Source organism: Lontra canadensis, unplaced genomic scaffold (genome assembly GCF_010015895.1).
Source record: "Lontra canadensis isolate GAN:19392208 unplaced genomic scaffold, GSC_riverotter_1.0 scaffold2, whole genome shotgun sequence".
Lineage (NCBI taxonomy): Eukaryota > Metazoa > Chordata > Mammalia > Carnivora > Mustelidae > Lontra > Lontra canadensis.
The window spans coordinates 4,560,927-4,579,020 of NW_022630996.1; the positions used below are offsets into that span (position 1 = coordinate 4,560,927).

Below are 18,094 nucleotides of genomic sequence, written 5' to 3' on the forward strand. Positions count from 1 at the left end.
GCTTCCTGCACAGAGCCCTTTGCTCTTGGGGGTTGCTCCTCCTTTATCCACAACGCACTGCTTACACCCTGGGATGAAGAGGGGCCAATGGGACGGGCCTTTCACTACCTTAGTGATGGCCCCTGCCTGGTGACAGGTAGTGGGAGCCAGAATGGAGTGGGAGGCAAATTTCAGGGAGTGGAGGTCCGCAAGCCAGAGGATGGGGTGGGGGTGTGTGTGAGAGAGGGCCGTGGGTAAGCGTATTCAGGGCTGGCACTCTATGAGGCCAGGAGGTGACCCTCTCCTCCGAGGCCACAGTCATTGTGGGCCTCGCCCTGCAGAGCCTGTCAGTCACAGGGGCAAAGCCAAGGCGGTGTTGGGTCAAGACACTGGGGACTGCGGGGGACTGAAGGGAGGCTGAGAGAGGCAGGGGATTTCCCACCCATGTTCCAGGAAGGCTCAGGAAGTGCCATGGAATATCAGGTCCTCCCCTGGGCGTGGAACCCCCACCTATCTGGACGTGGCCTAAAGAGCTGACTGAGGCTACTCTCTCTGCCCACATTTTAACCCTCCTCTAAGACTAAAACTATCACCTTTTAAAATTCCCAGGAGGGGTCGGGACATTGGTGTGCTCTCCAGCTTCAGGACATACCCCTCCACACGCACACTGGCCTGGGGCTCTGGGCAGTCTTTAAGAGGAGGTCCTGGAGATGGTCACAGGATCAGCTCGTCCTCATCCTCCTCGTCAGTGGATCGCAGGCTGGGGCCCTGCAGGATGTCGGCCAGCTCCTCCAGCCCCGGGCTCCCCGCCAGCTCCAGCTCCTCCAGCTCGCCCTCTGCCTTGTCTGGAGCCACGGACAGAGGGGGCTCTGGGGAGGGGGAGGGTACGGGGGTCTCTGGGGAGGCGGGAGTCCCATCCTCTGCCCCAGAAGCCCCTGTTCCACCCTCAGGCAGGCTCCAGGCCTCTGTGGGAGGGGGCGGGCCCCCAGGGTTCTTCCGAATGGAAGTTGTGTTCCGGAAGCTGGCAAGGGGAGGGCGGAGCTGCACCCCAGACTTGGTGTGCCCCTCAATGGCCTTCTGCAGCTGGTGGGGAGAGGGAAAGGGGTAAGAAATTGGGAAGAGAAAGAAGATGGGACAGGGTGAGACAAACAGGCATGCGAGAAGGACACATTCATGCAAGGAGGACGAGCGGGAAAGACACGGAGGGGCACGAGAAGGGGCATGGGGGGGGAGATGCACCTGTGGACCTGAGAACCTCAAGCTCCTCTGGCAAGGCCCCTTCCCAGTGACCTTCAGCATCCTTTAGCCACACCCCATCTCTTCCCTCTTTCCAGGCCCTCCCCAGAGCAAACACATGAAACCGTGACTCATGCCCAGAATTCTCATCCCAAACCCCCGGGCCGTGGAAAGTCCTGGAGCATTCCTCTTCACCTGCCACTTGCTCCCTCCATCCCCTCCAATCTCTGCCTAAGAAATAGAGAGGGAGATCTGGGGGACCCCAGAAGTTAAACCACCCCCTCCGTACTCCCACACCCTTATCCTGTGTCCACTCTTCCTCCTGCTGCTCAAATGGGACCTGTCCCCTTTACCTCTTCCAATGCCAACACGCCCCTGAGCTTCCCCATGCTGGTCACGTAAGCAAGGTGGAGGCCAAGGAGTGAGAACAGTGTGTGTGTCTGCAGGGAAAGAGCAGCACGTCGGCTCACGTTCACCCCAGACCTCCCCTGCCCTCGGCAGCCCTGAACGGTCAGGGGCCAGCACTTGCCTTGTGCAGGGACGTCTGCTCCACCAGCTGGAAGGGGGACTGGTCAATGCAGCAGGAGTCAAAACAGACGGGCTGGCTCAGCTGCTCCTGCTCCCAGGCTTCAATCTGTGTGGCGGAGTAGGGCAGTCACTCAGTATCGTGGAGCCCCCTTCAGCCTCAGACCGGCAGCTTGACCCCAAACAGCCCTCCTAGCCCCAGCCCAGACCCTGAAATATGCAACGAACTCTCACAAATGCTCCGGATCCCTAGACCTGCTCCCTTCCTCCCAGGGGCCTCTCCTCCCTCACCAGGCCCCCCATCACTGATCTTCACCCTTCGGCACTTAGAGCGTGGCTCTGTCTTCTTGTCTTCCGCCTCCCCCCCTTCCCTCCAACACTTTGTCATTTCCAGCCCTTCTGCCCAGCTTTATTTTCCACCACTCCTGCAGTACCCAGTGCTCAGTGAAACCAGGCATGTCTTCTCGAATCTGCGTTTGCTCTTCCGGATTCCCCTTATTCCCCCACCTGCCTGCACGCTGTTCTCCTGAGGATCCCAGGAGCACACTTTTTCTGTCCCTATCGTACTTTGCTGGTCTCTCCTTTTCCGAGATGACCTGGATTTGTGCTCAGGCTCTTACTGGTGTTTGTCTTCTCTCTCCCTACAGGACAGAGGTGAGGGTGTCACCCCTTAAGAGTGTTCTGTGGGGTTGCCGCCAGAATGCTGTGCAGAATTTAGCACATTTGTCTCTTACAGATCACGGCAGCTACCCGTTGGGTTTGAAGAGCTGTCCTGGATCACGTGGCACTTGGTTGGCTTGAGTAAAACCCTTGTATTTTGTCTGTGACAGAAGCATGAAGGCATGAAGGCCTTAACCTCTTTTTGATTTTAGAGATACATCTGAAATCCCCAAGATTCCAAATAATCCAGGAGAGCTCTCACTTTCATAACTGAATTGAAAATTTCTTGAAATCTCTTTTCAGTCGGTACCCCCTGAACTCTGTACTATTTTCTTTTCCTAATGTCCAAATTCGCATGTCTCAGGCGTCAGAGACAGTCTCCGAAGGCCGCCTCATAGTTCTCATGCCCAGTGTGGAGTCCTTAGTGGGGTGCCCTCCACCTGTCCCTTCCTGGCAGTTCCGGACTACAACCCCACCTCCTCTAAACCTCACTCCCCCTGGATGAATGTTCACACCAGGTCCGGCTGGCCCTCACAGCACATGGATCCATGGATGGATGGATGGATGGATGAGCATTCGGCAGGTGTGCTGTGGATACGATTCACTTGTAGGACCCTTGCCAACCCTGGTGAGGTGGGTCCTGTCCTCCTGGACCATTTCCTGCCCTTCCCAGTGCCCATGCACCAAGCACTTCCTCTGGGCCATGCATTATTCCAGCTGCTTTACAGGTCTTCACTCATTGAATCATCTGCAACAGCCTCTCATTGTCTCTGTCTTACGGATGAGGAGACGGAAGCGTGGAGTACGTCCGTGGTCTGCCCAAGATGACACAGGTGGAGCCGGGCTTCCGACCTTGGCTGAAGATCCTGTTCCGGGAAGCCCCAGCTTATCTCCAAAGGGCAGGGTTTGTCTGCTTCAGGGTCTGACATGTCCCACTACTTGCAAAGGCTCCGCCCCTTTACCAGACCGGAGCTCTGTGTGTGCTCCGAACAGGGGAGCCGAAGGAAACACTTCTGGTGACATGTAACTGAGCTCTTCCCGCAGGTGTCATCGGGATATTGCCAAGGGTGCCTCCTCGATCTTGTCTGAAAACCAGTTTCAAAATATCCTGAATTTTTACTCCTATGGGATCTTATCCCTCTAGAATATCCCAGTGAGTGACAGGGGAGCTTAGATACCCAAAATCTTCTTTGGGAAAGACATAAGCTAAAAATGTATGCTTTGTTTATACCCCTCGTTGCACTTTATTTCCAGTGGTTGTTGAATAGCCTCACGGGTCAGCTAGCCAGCTATCCCTCTGGTGTGCTTCTTTGAAGAGTATGATTATTGGGTTAGCTCTGAGCAAGGCCCTCCTCAACCACAGTTATGACCCATCTGATTCCTGCTTGGGGGCAAGAGCTATTTTGTTCCTCTGTGCTCATCGATCTTTTCATTAAGCATTGATCAGAAAAGTGCGTGTTTTGAGAGGTGACAAGGGGAGAAGGGGAAGACTTCCTTCTCTCCTATGACTCCCTCCCCCCACATCTAGTCTGGATAACCAAGGAGATGTTTATTTTAAAATAACACCTGCTATGGTTCTTTGTCATCTACATACTTTTAAAGCTGTGGCTGTTCAGCCTCCGCAGGAGGCCTGCATTCTTTTACCAAACAGAATGGCTGCTAGTAGACTCTGCTGTTTCTCTGCAACGCTGGGGTCTCTTTCCATCAGGACTGTGATCAGGACCGCCCTGCTGCCTCCAAATCATTGCTCCATGTCTGTCCCCTCCTCACAACCAAGCCCATTCAGGGCTGGGTTTTCTCTCTCAAGTACTTAATAATTACCTTTTTCAGGAAACAGGTGTTTGTCCCAATGAGAAACCACTGTCCATATTGGCCCTCTGTTTTCCATTCTTTCCAGTCTTGCTTTAGGGCATTTCCTAGTTGTTCACTGTCTCGAAGCCCTGTCTAGTCCGGTATTGTAACCTCAAGCAGGCACTGACCACCTTAGTTTCCATGCTGCTCCTCCACGCTGGTACGCGTAACTGCTGGCTGCCTGGGGCCATCTTACTTCAGGTGAAGCTCATCCTTCCTGCACGGCCTTTTCCTGGTCCAGAACGTCCCTAATGTCTAAAAGATCTGAGGCTCATCTTAGCACTGTTGGTCCCATCTATGCATGGAAGCTCACAGTCTTTCTCCTCTGATCCCTCTGAGACCATCACATGTTTCCTTCACCTCTTAGCAATGGGCCCATCCCTTTCTCCATAATCACGTCTCATTCCCAGCCTCTCAGAATGCTTTCTGGCCTAGACTAGCATCTTACTGTTACAACACAATGAAGCAAGTGAGCAAAGCCTTCATCCGACAGAACGATACACCCCAGGTGGCTGTTTCTCTTACCTCTTCAGGAGACATGTTGTCCACTAAATCCGTTGACTCCTAGAGAAGAAAGCCACAGGTCCAAGTTCTTTCCCTTTTCTCCCCATGACAGCTGTGGTTCCCCTGGCCATTAGCAACCCTCACAGGCCAGGGCCACAGATGCCTGCTTTCCTGCTCATCCTTCCTGCCCTGTGATGAAGAGTCCCTGTGCTGGGACCTCCTCCCCCTTGACCTCCTCTCCCTTGATTTAAGGACCATGGTTCTCTCAGTCTTCAGAGGCATGGTCCTTTCCCTGTCCACCCTCCACAGCACATCTGCTCTTACCTGGATTGTTTTCTTCTTTGTGGGGCGAGGTCTGCCCAGTAAGCAGCGCAGCAGGGACCGAAAGACAGAGGGTCTTTGACCTGAGGAGTGGCGAGCAGGTGGAAATGGAAACAAAGTCCTGTCTGGCCTGGGAGGGGCCACGGGCGATGGGAGGCAGCGAGGGGCCCCTGACACTTTGCCACACACAGTGTGCTCTTCCCAGATGCCTCACCTCTACAGATACCCTCTATCCTACCCTCCTGAATCAGCCCTTACTCCCACCACTCGGGACAGTCATATGGAGATTCAGTGATTACAACTCCCTTCCCGCCTCCCTCTGCCCTCATCCCTCCTCATAGTAGCAGCCCTTGGGTGGAGGAGAGCCCAGAGAGAGCCCGGGGGGCATGAATGCGGGTGCATGCTGGGAGAATCTTCACCTGCAGGTTCCGGTGCTTCTGGCTGCTGTTTGTGGCTGGGCAGGGGCCCATTGGACCCTTCGGAGGACAACGGGGCAGTAGGAAAGGGATGAGGAGGAGGGAGAGGAGGCAGCTATAAGGAACAGTAAAAATTCTCAGTCCTGGGGAAGAGGCTGGTGTCCTAGGAATTCTATCTACATCCATTCACCCTCACACCTGTTCAGAATTCCTATATCCCTTTTAATTCTCATTGGTACCATCATCTGCAGCCTGATCTCCTTCAGTCCCTGCCCCCAGGTGCACTGGTCTCTTTGACTTTCTCGGTGACCAGCATCCCATCTCCCTCCTCCCACTTTCCCTTTGCCCCAGTCCATCCTACTCCCGCAGCCCGTCCCTGCCTGGTCACCTCCGGCTTCCCAGAGAGGTCCTCATCTTCATCCTCATCCACAAATGCAAAGGACTCCCTCCGGCCCTCAAGGGAGATGCCTTGGTGTCCCTTGCCAGCCAGCAGAGCTTTCCCGTCAAAGGGCAGCTCGGACAGCTTCCTGGCCATGTCCTGGGCTGCCTGCAGCCTCCGCTCGGGGCACAGGTGACGCTGTAGGAGGGCCTGCAGCTCTGACCGCTCCACGGAGCCCAGCAGGATCATTGAATCTGGGGGAGAGCCAAGCTCAGCCTGAGGGCCTGCACGGTTCCCTGCCCCCTCCAACCTGCTCTGCAGGACTGAGCTGGGGACAGAAGCCAAGCACCCCTGCTTCTTTTCCCAGCTCTTCCCCTCTCTTCCTGAAGATTCATTTCATACATCTTTCAGGATTGACCTCATTCAACCCCTTTTATTTCACTCATTTAGCACTTAGAGACCCAATTGATAGTATGCTAATTGGTGTTGATTTATACTTATTTTGATGCAAGCCCTTCCTTATACAGGCTGTTTGTAAATAGGTGAACTTGGTACTAAAATGGCTAATCAATCCTGTCTCGAGAGAAAGAAAGAAAGAAAGACAGACTTCAAAATCCATTTACATAGACTGAGATGTAAATATACTTTGAAAGAAGTCTACAAGGATATCTGAGGCTTAATCACTTAAAGACTGTGGGTCCTTCTAGGATATAAACAAAATGTCTCCTTTTCCTGGGAAGATCTTTCATATATGGAAATTCTGCTACCACAATGAGCATTTTTGTTGTTTTAAGCCCATAAAATTACAACAGTGTTACTAAGATAAATCTTACCATTAGGTCTTAGTCACTATTATGAAAACCCTCTACTTCCTTGGCTGTACCCCTGCTCCAGTGAAAAGCCACTGCTTTAGAGACCACTTACAAAGTATTTGGGATTTGGGAAAAATATTAAAATGAATCTAACTTGAACAACATGGACATTCTGATTATCTGAAGTCAGGAACTAACAAACTTAATGGCTCCAAATGGCCCTACATGATTCTTCTTAATTACATGAATTCAAACATTAGGCAGTGTTTACTTAATATCTAGTAAATACCTAGAAGGAGGCAGTCTGAAGGAGATAGAAGTTATAGTCTCTGCCCTCAAACAATTCTCAGCCTAGTGAGACATAGATATAAACTCCAGTAAGAAATAATATAGAGGCGCCTGGGTGGTTCAGTCGGTTAAACGTCTGCCTTTGGCTCAGGTCATGATCCCGGGTTCCTGGGATTAAGCCCCACAAAGGGCTCCCTGCTCAGTGGGGAGGCCTGCTTCTCCCTCTCCCTCTGCCTACTGTTCCCCCTGCTTGTGCTCTGTCAAATAAATGAAAAAAAAAAAAACTTAAAAAAATCATAATACAGAGCAGGATTAAATGCCAAAGGTGGACGAAAAGGATGGTGAAGGAAGGGACATGAAAGAACTGCTTTAAGCCATTCCATAAACAAACAAAGAAGCAAATGAATAATTTTAAAAAGGGGTGCCTGGGGGTGCAGTTGGCTAAGGGTCCAACTCTTGGTTTCAGTCTGGTTTGTGATCTCAGTGTCATGAGATCAAGACCCGTGTTGGGCTCCGGGCTCAGCATAGAATCTGCTTGGATTTCTCTCTCTTCTTTTCCCTCTGCCCCTCCCTCCCGCTCTCTCTCTCTCTCTCTCTCTGTTTCTCTCTTTCTTTAAGAATAATAAATAAATTCTTTAAAAAAAATTAGAAAGGAGTAAAACCACTCACTCTTTCATATGGAACAGTTTCATTTGCCCCTCAAGTTGGGCGTTGAAGAACAGCTACCATTCAACTAAGTAGCAAAGAGAACCACATAAGGGGCTAGGGTTTTACAGCAGAGCCTCACTATTCATGAATGCCCTATTTGCGAATTTGCCTCCTGGCTAAAGTACAGGTATTTGTAAACCCCAAATTAGGGCTCAAGATGCCGCCACCATCGTTCACAGACCTGCACAGCGCAGCAGTGGGGCCTCCCCCCACACGTTTCCAGCTGAGGTTAGAAAAGTAACATTCTGCTTCTTCTCTCAGCCCTCATATTATAAGCAAGCATTCTTTTCATTGTCCATTTAATGTCACACTTTTTTCACACTTTTGTTGGTTTTGTGTTAGTGATTCTGCTGTTTGACATCCTTCCCACCCCTCCCCCCTACCACCCAAACAAGAAGGCTGTGATGTACCTTATGGAGAAAATATACCTGTTAGGTAAGCTTTGTTCAGGCATGAGGTGTAGCCCTGTTGGCCATGAATTCTAGTTAATGAATCGACAGTATATACTAAATATGGTGTCTTTAAAGAGAGACACACATAAAATAAATGTATGCATTCATCGGTTGAAGAAAATGAGATGAGAGGAACCTAACCCTGTATTTTTTCCAGGGCAGTGTTTCAGTATAGTAACCCTAGTTCAGTGTTCAGTGACTTTAAAGGACATAGCTATAGTGACTAAAGAGCATCGGCTGTAGTTCTCTAATTGAATTTTTTTTTTTTTAAGATTCATTTATTTTAGAGAGAGCGAGAACGGGGGGAGGGGCAGAGGGAGAGAAAGAATCCCAAGCAGATACCCCACTGAGCATGGAGCCCAGTTCAGCCTTGATTTCACGACCCAGAGATTATGACCCAGAAAGTGCAACCCCAGCCGAAATCAAGAGTCCGGTGCTCAACTCACTGAGCCACCTGGTGCCCCTCTCTGACTGCATTTTTAACTATCTTCTTTTGCTTGTGTTCTGGCAGTATTTTTCCTTCTTGAAGATGATCGTGTTCACTAGGAACACAAGCTGGGTATCCTGTGGCAGACTGGGTGATCCCTAAAGATAAGCCCGCACTACAGTGCCTCCTCCAGCTCTGTGGAGCCCTGGTTCAGGTCACTAGCTCAGGAGTCTGCTTCCTTTCTTCCCACTCACCTTTTGAATCAACCAGTGGTAAAGTCTTGACTGTGGTGGTCTGGAGCAGGGTTTGCAATTCCCCGTAAGTGCAAGTGGCTGAAACAAACTTCACATCACGTACCATGATGTCCTCAACAAAGATGGTGAATTTACTACGGGGGGAGAAGGCATGGGGCGTTAGCCCCACCATAAACTTGTTCCTTTGCTGTCCCTTCCATTCCTCGCATGAGGTTTACCATGCATCATGTCACTCATAATACTCATTAAGTACATGGGAACATAAAAATAAGTAAAAAGCAGTATTCCCAAATGTTGATCCTAATCTCAGTAGCTCCCACCTCCACCCCATCAAGCCTGAACTAATTCCAGCTGGTGCCCTGACCTGAGCTGGTTCCAACCAAGGTCAGGCAAGTAGGGTAGCTTCTTGACCTGGATGATGCTGTCATAGAGGGAGGGCTGAAGGCTCTGAGCCACCATGTTGGCCAAGATGACCGCCACCATCATGGGTAAGATGTGGGCAATCTGACCCGTTAATTCGAAGCAAATCACAGCTGTGGAGACTGTGTGGGATACTGCACCGGTCAGCGCGGCTGCCCCTAGAATGACACAGGAATGTACCAGTGGGTTAGGGCTGCCACGTGCGGGATGTGATCCTGGTCAGTGCCAACACTCCTGACACAACCATCTGTCAAGAGTAGGAGCTAGAAAACTGTCAGCAAATCATTTTGATCTCATTCTGTGTCCCTTGGCAATTTATAAAATGATTGTGTGTGCCCAAATTTTCATTTGTAAGATGAAGATAGTGATGTCCTCTCTATTCCTTGCTTTTGAAAGTTTGGAACATTTTTTTTTTTTTAATATTCTCTATATCCAACATGAGGCTCAAACTCACAACCCTCAGATCAAGAATCACATATTCTACTGACTGAACCAGGTAGGCACCCCAAAAGTTTGGATCATTCTTAATTGAGGATTCTAAAACCCAGTGACAGCATTTTCTACTGGACCTCGGGTTTTGATGTCAACAATATATGAGTGAAGGGAGTCAAAACCCAGGACTCATGGTGTGGACCTGGAGTAATAACACCTGTGTCAGATTCTGATTCTATAGTTTCTCAACTGTGTGTGTAGAACTCGATCCTTTTGGAATCCCATACTATCATCTCTAAGGTAAAAAAGGTCATTGAATAAGTTGTAAGGCCCTTGCAGATCTAAAACGTTACGATTCTATGAACTCTTTGAAAACAGAATCTTATTTTTCATTGTTTTCCCATCAACAGAAATAGTCACTAGAAGGTATACGTGAGAAGAGAACAGGAAAAAGACACAAACGACAGGGGCGTAATTGAGAGAGCACGTGACTCTTGATCTCAGGGTTGTGAGTTCAGGTCCCTAGTTGGGTGTAGAGCTTACTTAAAAAAAAAAAAAGAAAGAAAATTCACAAAAGGGAAATACTGGGAGGTCTAATTCTGCAAGATGGTACAAATAACATACTTCAGAACATAAACTGTCACAAGAGATATGTATTCCGGGAAACGTCCACCAGGGAAGATGGGTGACACCTGAGAGTCACGAAGATGGGGAATAAGAGCAGAGGACTCTTATGGATGAAAGAGGCTTTTTGTAAAGGTCTGTGATGGGGGGTAAGGACACCATATGCACTGGAAAGCTGCCTAATGCTTCTATATTTAAGGGAGGCACGGCCGTAGGTGTTATGGGGTTTTGATGGGGAAGAGCAAGAGCGGGGAGGCATAATAATTTTGAGGATTATACAGGCCACTGTGTTTGTTAGACAGGGTTTCGGTTGGATGGGATTGTGGATTTAATGTGAAAAAGATTATCACAGATTCTCAGAATGTTAGGGCTGTAAGATATCTCAGAAGTCATTTTATAATAAAGAAACTCTGGTGCAGAAAGGTAGGTAACTTGATCCACTGTCATCCAGGTGACAAGTGACAGGGATGAGTAGAGACCATGTTTCTTTGCTCTTAGTCAGGTACTTTAAAGTCCTGTCAGTATTAGCCCATCTGCAGTTTGGGAGTATCCAAGCCAGTCACCTGCACTGCAGTTTCTATAATTCTTTGGAAGGAAGGAAAAAACCCTTACCAAACATTCAGACACAATCCTAGGTGCTTTCATTCTTATTATCTCATTTAATTCCCATAATCCCTTTTCTACATAAAGAAACTAAGCTTCAAAAACGTTCAGTAAGAGCTAATGAGAGTCAAAGCCAAGGGTTGATTATTTGAATGAAAGTTGAATCAAATAGCATAAAATTAAAACCACATTATGTAGTTTGTCTGGAATAAAGATGTCATGGGAGAGTTTGTGTGTGGCTATTAGGGGTTACCAGAGGGTGGAATGTGTCTCACCAATTACTGCATAGCCCCCGGGTAGGATCTTGTAGATGATATCATCAAATAAGATACCATCAGGGAATAGCATAGCCATGATCTCTCCTACCAGCCTTCCGAATGCAGCTCCTAGAGGAAAGACAAAAGGAAGGAAGGTGTTGAAAGATCCAAGTTCCTTATCCTCTATATTCCAGAGCCAATCCCTTCTTGGACATTAAGAACAAATACAAGCCCCTGGCATTCCAGGCCTTTCTTTAATTTCCCAGTACCCTAGATTGCAGCTGTCAGCAAGATCCCAGGTTTCCCATCAGAACTTACCTAGTACGAACACAGGCATGAAGCCTCCACAGGGTATGGGCATAGTGGTGGCCACGATGGACATCCAGAACTGGGGTAAAAAGAGGCATCAGGACACCCTCTCAACTCTGCCCAACATACACACACACACACACACACACACACACACACACCTATTCCACTTCCTCCCCACTTCCAACCCTTCCTCTTGCCTCAAGAGTCACAGAAACCCTGGGGTAGCTAATTCATCCAGAAGCCATCTTGTCTGTACTCTGTCTCCAGAATCAAAAAACATGGAGTGCTCACCCAGGCTAAAAACCACCAAAGACAACACTGTAAGAGTTCCTCTTGATGATCGTTTCCCCTTGGAATGACTATATTTGCCTTTAAGCAATCTAGAACAAGAAGCGGAGCCTCTGAAGATTCCTGTCACTGCTCCAGAAGGTATAGTATAGCCTATACTATACCCTCCTAGCCCAAAAAGTTCACCTCAGCAGAACAGCCTGAAACTCTTGAAGCTGGAGGGTTATCTTTTCCTGGTCAGATTGTTTCTGAAAAAGAGCTCAGCTCTAAGTGTCAGACATCTTAGAGGCTCAGTGACTTCCTCTGTGACTAATTTAATGATATAGTTATTTATAAACCCATTTATATGGCAAACCGCACAAGGGAACCTGGAGTGAAGACTGTCCTGCCTGAGTCATTTCCTTCAACATCAAACCACATTAAACAGAGGTTCAAAAGATCAAATCTATCCTAGCCATACTGGAAGGACACATTGAGAAAGTTAGCCAGTGCAACAGAAAAGATCTCAAAGGCCAACTTTGTCAGGTAGTATTCCAAAAGAAACCAGAACAATTTTAGCAAAAGTAATACATACATTTTGTGGCAAAGAAATGTGGAAGAATTGAGAAATAGAATGGAAAAATGAGCATTGGTTGAACCTTTAAAATATCTGTAAAAGAAATAAAAATATGAGATACACCATGAAAATGTAGAAACAGGTTTTACATATTACTTCCAAAATAAGTAAGCCAATTTTACAAAAGGATCTCAAACTCATGTGGTGAAAGATGGTAGCAGCTAAATTAGAACAAACTGCCAGGATTGAAATATTTGTAATTGAAAATCTGTACCAAGTGCATTGTAAACTAATGAGAAATACATTTCTTACTATTCTGAACCATAGAAAGAGTCCCTTGATCTAGGGCTGATGTCAAGAGGCCATGCCAAAGGCTCTAAGAAGGCTTCATCCCAGAAGCTCTGAGATGAGGCAAAAATGTATACTTCTTCATGTCAGAATATGACCATGTAAAACAGCTGATAATGGCCAAGTCAAAGGTACAGATGAAGATATTATAGACTGAGAAAGCCTTGAGTATAAAGCAACCTTGTGTCTTGTTTTCTCTGCCTGCTCTCAGTCCTGGTGGGGTGCTCATCAATGCGGGTAGCATGTAGGTAGGTCACTGGGGAGGGAAGGAGGAAGGAAGGAAAGAAAGAAGAGAGCTTGGTCAAATAGCGTTCATGCAACACAGAAAAGGCTTCTCAGAGCTACTATTTGCGGAAACGCCCAACAGAAATGCTCGTTGGGGAATTTGTTGAACCTGCAGATGACCAGACACCATGTCGGTCAGTGTGGACACGGAGTTCTGGGTATTTGTAGCTTACTTAACCTTTGCAAATGATTTTGACATGTAACAACTGGAGACCCCTTGAACTACTTTGTACCATCTCTTTGGAATAAGCACATGAAAGCCGTATGGGATTTTGTAGGCTCGGGTTAATCTGAAAGCTCCAGTAATACAGATTATAGGTGGCTAATAGATCTGATTTCAGAGGATGAATTTTGGATTATCCTCCAAGATATATGTAAGAACAGATGAGGATCAGAGGGCCCTGAAGTGAACAACTCCTAAGGACAAAGAATGACCCAAGGTTAGCAAACTTTGCCAGCTATTAGCACACCAAAGGAAAGATCCAGATGCAATGTAAATAATGTAGAACACAAATAACTCCCAAGAATTTAAACACCCAGCGCTAGAGAACTGGGAAGCTAGAGTCCCACCATGACAGATTCTACTTTAGTCAGACCCTTCACAGAAGGAGTGCCACAGAGAATTCTACAGAGCCTCAGGCTATGCTGGTCAGTGATACTAGGTAATGACTTTAGACTTATTAAATAGGGAAACTGAGAAGTTGTAATTTTATTCATACCCATGATACCCAGCTGTTAACTTACAACATGCTGGTATTTCCATGTCTTAAGACTGGGGAAGATGGAAGTTCCCTTCATCAATAGGGGAGAATCTTATCTGCCTGTGTGAATACCGCCGGAAGCCCACACAGGCTAAATTTCAAACCAGACTGTGGAAAAATAGTTCCAGTCACTTTCATATTCTAATTTGGTTATGTAGCCTATCACCTACACTTAGGAATAGATAAAGGGATGGATGCATATGTGTCCAATAACAGAAAAGTGAAAATGCTGGAAGCAGTGATAATTGGACAATACCATGGATTTATAGCAATGAGTGGTGTTAGTTACATTTTTATTTTCATTTTTTTTAAAATATTTTATTTATTTATTTGACAGACAGAGATCACAAGCAGGCAGAGAGAGAGGCAGGGAAGCAGGCTCCCCACTGAGCAGAGAGCCCAATGCAGGGCTCAATCCCAGGACCCTGAGATCATGACCTGAGCCGAAGGCAGAGGTCTTAACCCACTGAGCCACCCAGATGCCCCTACATTTTTAAATATTATGGAATGGCATAGGCCTGATGCAAACTGTGAGGCTTGAAATATAGCCCAGGAAGTATGTGAGCTTCTTCCCCTGTTACGTGCATGATGTAAACATTATCAAGGATGTGATTCAGTGAGAAATTAATAATAGCGACATACAGCTGAGTCCAGCTGTACAATCCAAGTAGACCTCTGAGAATAAACTTTAATCTGTGAAGTCAAATCCAGATACATACTTGGGAATCTGGGGAGGTGAGGTGAGGTGTAGGGGAAATGTTGAAAAATATATGGTATTTTGTTTCTACAAAACTTTGCAAGAGCTTGACATTTTAAAAATATGTATAATCCCAAAGTTACCATATAGTTCAGTCTAGAGGAACATCAGGAAAACGCAATCATTATCCTTGAACAATAAATCCTGAGAGGCTATCAAAGCTTGGATTTGGTTACTTACAGGAAGCTGGGATTTATAAGTTAGAGAAGAGGAACTCTGTATGGAAAGTCCTAAAGTCAATTCCTTAACAAGGCTGAGAACTTACAATGAAAATATCAAATCTCTTGAAGGTAATAAAGTGGGTGTACAAAATACTGAAGCTGCCGACCCACTGAACCCACACGGAGTGGAATGGGAAAGAACATGCAGAGATGCAGTTTCCAGAAACCCAGAGCAAATCCTGAGAATATACGTCACAAAGTTGGAACCTGGTGTGTCAAGCACCTGGTGTCTTTAATCACAGGGTCCTTGACAAGTACATTAAAGGAGCAGCCAAAAACAAAGACATTTTTTTCAACCATAAGCATGAGATTTGCCAAAGTACAACAATCAAATATTATATATTTGGCACACGGTAGGTGTGTAATAACATTTATGGAATAAATGAACCCATGACAGCTATTATAATGTAAATATAACTTAGTGACTCATATCCTGGGAAAATATAGATTCAAAAAATGTGTCACGAATAAGTGAATATTCAAAAGCATGAACGTTCAGTGTGGACAAACTTTTGAATGAGAACCTTAATGTACAGAGGAAAATGTTGGATCATTCAGGCAAGACATAGGATTTGTAATAAGGCAATCACTGAGAAAGAAAACAAAATGGGGAAAGCAGCAATTATAATAGATGTCACAACTGGGGGTGGAAATAAAAGTGTGCTTGTATAAAGCCGTGACTGATAAGCCTATGAAGATGTGGAAGAGGCCAGCTTTGGTTTCCTAATTGAAATGAAGAGAAAATAGCTTGCAAGTGGCAAAATTCTCATGGCCTCACCAGCAAAAAGGGAAATAACAACATGTATAAAAATTACTTATAGAGGGGCACCTGGGTGGCCTAGCTGGTTAAGCATCTGCCTTCAGCTCAGGTCATGAATCCACAGTCCTGGGATCAAGCCCCACATAAGGCTCCCTGCTCAGCAGGGAGTCTGCTTCTCCCTCTCCTGCTGCTGCTCCCCTAGCTTGTGCTCTCTCTCTCTCTCTCTCAAAAAAAAAAATAAAAAAATCTTAAAAAAAAAATTACTTATACGGCGCCTGCATGGCTCCGTCAGTTAAGTGTCTGACTCTTGATTTTTGCCTCAGGTCATGATCCTAGGTTTGTGGGATTGAGTCCCATGTTGGGCTCCATGCTCAGCAGGGAGTCTGGGTAGGATTCTCTCTCTCTCCTGCTCCCTCTGTTCCTCTCTGAGCTCATGAGCATGCTCTCTCTAAATAAATAAATAAAGTCTTAAAAATTATTTATAGTCACTAAAAAATTGAGTTAAATATTTAATCTCTTTGGCAATTCTAGAAAAGAGATTACCCACTAGGTAGGGACAAATGGATATGCAAATCATCTAAAGATAGATAATTGGATATAGGAGAATGAAGTACCTAATTATCTAATGTGTGGGGGATTTGGTTAATTTATGTCGGGTGTTTACACAGTTATCTAAATTGCTCAACCCTGTCTCTTCCTCATTTACTAGGCTGCTGTGACATCTTGATCATTTAGCAAGTGGAACCTTTAGCAGGCTTATGGTAATTACGGCAACATTGCTAGGTTGACATGAAGGGAGCAATTAACCCAGATATGGGCTTACTTCTGTAGGTGAGCAACTCACCTAGGCTATGGGAGCATAGCTATTTCTCATTAGGTTGGACAAAGCCCCAATGAAGTTCTTATGCAAACCGTGGGTTCCCGGTTGAAAAGGGACAGGAGCTTAAGGGGTTAGGAGTGCAAGGAGGGGTACCTTCATGATAAAGAAGAGGAAGATGATGATGACCACATTGACCTGTGGGTGGATCCACACGGCCGACCGGCCCAGGCTTTCAGGGTCACCCACATGCTTTACCCACGTGTTGTTGTCAAACAGGGTACTGATGGCTTCACGAGGCATCAGCTGTGAGAGGAGGAAGTAAAAGGGGGAGGTCTCCAAGGATGTCAGGTACTAGCGCTCTGTACAGAACTGCTCCCCCAGTCTCATTGTTCGAGGGGCCCTCCTGCTCTTCTCTCAGGGGAGAGGTTCTACCCTTGAGCAAAAGAGCTCAGAAGCCTGAGGAATGTCTGCTGTGGCCCTGCCCTGGCTGAGTCTGGTCATGTGCTCAGTGACGTGCCTCCCACCCCCCAGACTCCTTGGAGCTGACCTCTCCAGCCATGAATTGACCCATTCCTGGTGGAAAGGTGAATGAGGCAATGATGAAGGTGACTATTCCGGGATACAGCAGGCGGCTGAAAAAGAAACAGATTGGAACCCTGCAAGTTAGCCCCAGGGGACGCCACGCTGAGCCAGCGAGCTGGGCCCACACAGCCTCAGCTCTTTAAACACATGACATTCTTGTCACCAAAAAGCAACTTTTAAGGGGCAGACCACACCCCTTGCTCCCCTGTGTGGTATATTGGGTTCCTATATTTCATCGCAAGCAACCTACAGGCAAGGACGGCCTTTGACAAAGATTAAAAGGGAGGGGCTCATGGAGAAAGCAGAATGGAAAAGGGTAGGACACAGAAGGGCAGTGACTCACTGCTTCGCCAGAAACTGGCTGAGGGCCTTGTTCTTTCGGACACCAAGCATGACTTGGCGATGCAGGTACACAAATACAGCTCCCAGGAAGCCACAGCAAATCCTGAGGGCGTAAGTTATACAGCAATTGAACCCTCTTCGCAGACCTGCCCTCAGCGGGAGACAAATACCAGGTGTCCACCCTCCCTTTCTGCCCTCTTGCCCTCAGCAATTCACACTTATCCAGGTCTGCCCCACCTTCTTCCAGCCGGGGCCCCTTCCGGCTGACGCCGCACCCCACGCCCTGTTCACCACTCCCAAGCAGCCAACCCCACTGACCCGATGATGGCGAAGGCTGGGAGCTCCTGCAGATCAAAGGGGAAATCCATTCGGAAATTGGTTCTGAAGAGAGCAGTGATGGTGACTGTGGGATGGAAAGGCCAGGCATCATGGTGGGAGCACCACAGAAACCCGGTGCTGGGGGTGGGGGTAGGGGAGGCTGGAGTCATCAGCTGAGGGTCAGCTCTTTCCTTCCTTCCAGGCTATGACCTAGATCTTTGCCCTATATCCTTGGGCCTTGGGCCCTCTTTCCAAATAATGGCATCCATTCCTTTTCTAAACGGCTCCAAGGAGATTTGTTCCCCACCCCAGTTCCAGCCTCCACCTCAGGCTGCCCTGTTACCTGCATCCTTGTTCCACACGGCCAGTACGCGGAAAACAAAGGCGCTGAACGTGGCCGCAAAGAATCCTCGCCAGTAGTTCCGCACGGCAAAGTAGGTAGAGGTGACCTCAATGCTGAACAGCACTCCTGCAGGGGCGTGGAGGTAGTCAGGTGCAGAGGAAAGCGAGAAGCTCTCCCACCTGCGGGCCTGAGGTGTTTTTGCTGAAACCCGAATCATGAAGGAAGCAGTAGTGGGAAGTGATGGTCTCCTGGA

General features: G+C 47.5%; 1 protein-coding gene across 2 annotated transcripts in view; it reads right to left on the minus strand.

Moving 5' to 3' along the window:
* Window positions 1-501: 501 nt before the first annotated feature.
* Window positions 502-18,094, minus strand: part of CLCN1 (chloride voltage-gated channel 1) — a 29,580-nt gene continuing 11,987 nt past the window's right edge. For both annotated transcript variants that reach the window (XM_032867034.1, XM_032867035.1), the window contains exons 8-23: window positions 17,842-17,967; window positions 17,499-17,583; window positions 17,182-17,283; window positions 16,804-16,888; window positions 16,410-16,559; window positions 11,467-11,536; window positions 11,167-11,277; window positions 9,177-9,390; window positions 8,813-8,946; window positions 5,881-6,125; window positions 5,496-5,607; window positions 5,080-5,159; window positions 4,777-4,815; window positions 1,745-1,849; window positions 1,569-1,655; window positions 502-1,062 (exon numbers count right to left, since the gene is read on the minus strand). In XM_032867034.1, coding sequence (XP_032722925.1) covers window positions 694-1,062; window positions 1,569-1,655; window positions 1,745-1,849; window positions 4,777-4,815; window positions 5,080-5,159; window positions 5,496-5,607; window positions 5,881-6,125; window positions 8,813-8,946; window positions 9,177-9,390; window positions 11,167-11,277; window positions 11,467-11,536; window positions 16,410-16,559; window positions 16,804-16,888; window positions 17,182-17,283; window positions 17,499-17,583; window positions 17,842-17,967 — 2,114 coding nt within the window. In that variant the 3' untranslated portion in view covers window positions 502-693. The remainder of the gene's footprint in view (window positions 1,063-1,568; window positions 1,656-1,744; window positions 1,850-4,776; window positions 4,816-5,079; window positions 5,160-5,495; window positions 5,608-5,880; window positions 6,126-8,812; window positions 8,947-9,176; window positions 9,391-11,166; window positions 11,278-11,466; window positions 11,537-16,409; window positions 16,560-16,803; window positions 16,889-17,181; window positions 17,284-17,498; window positions 17,584-17,841; window positions 17,968-18,094) is intronic.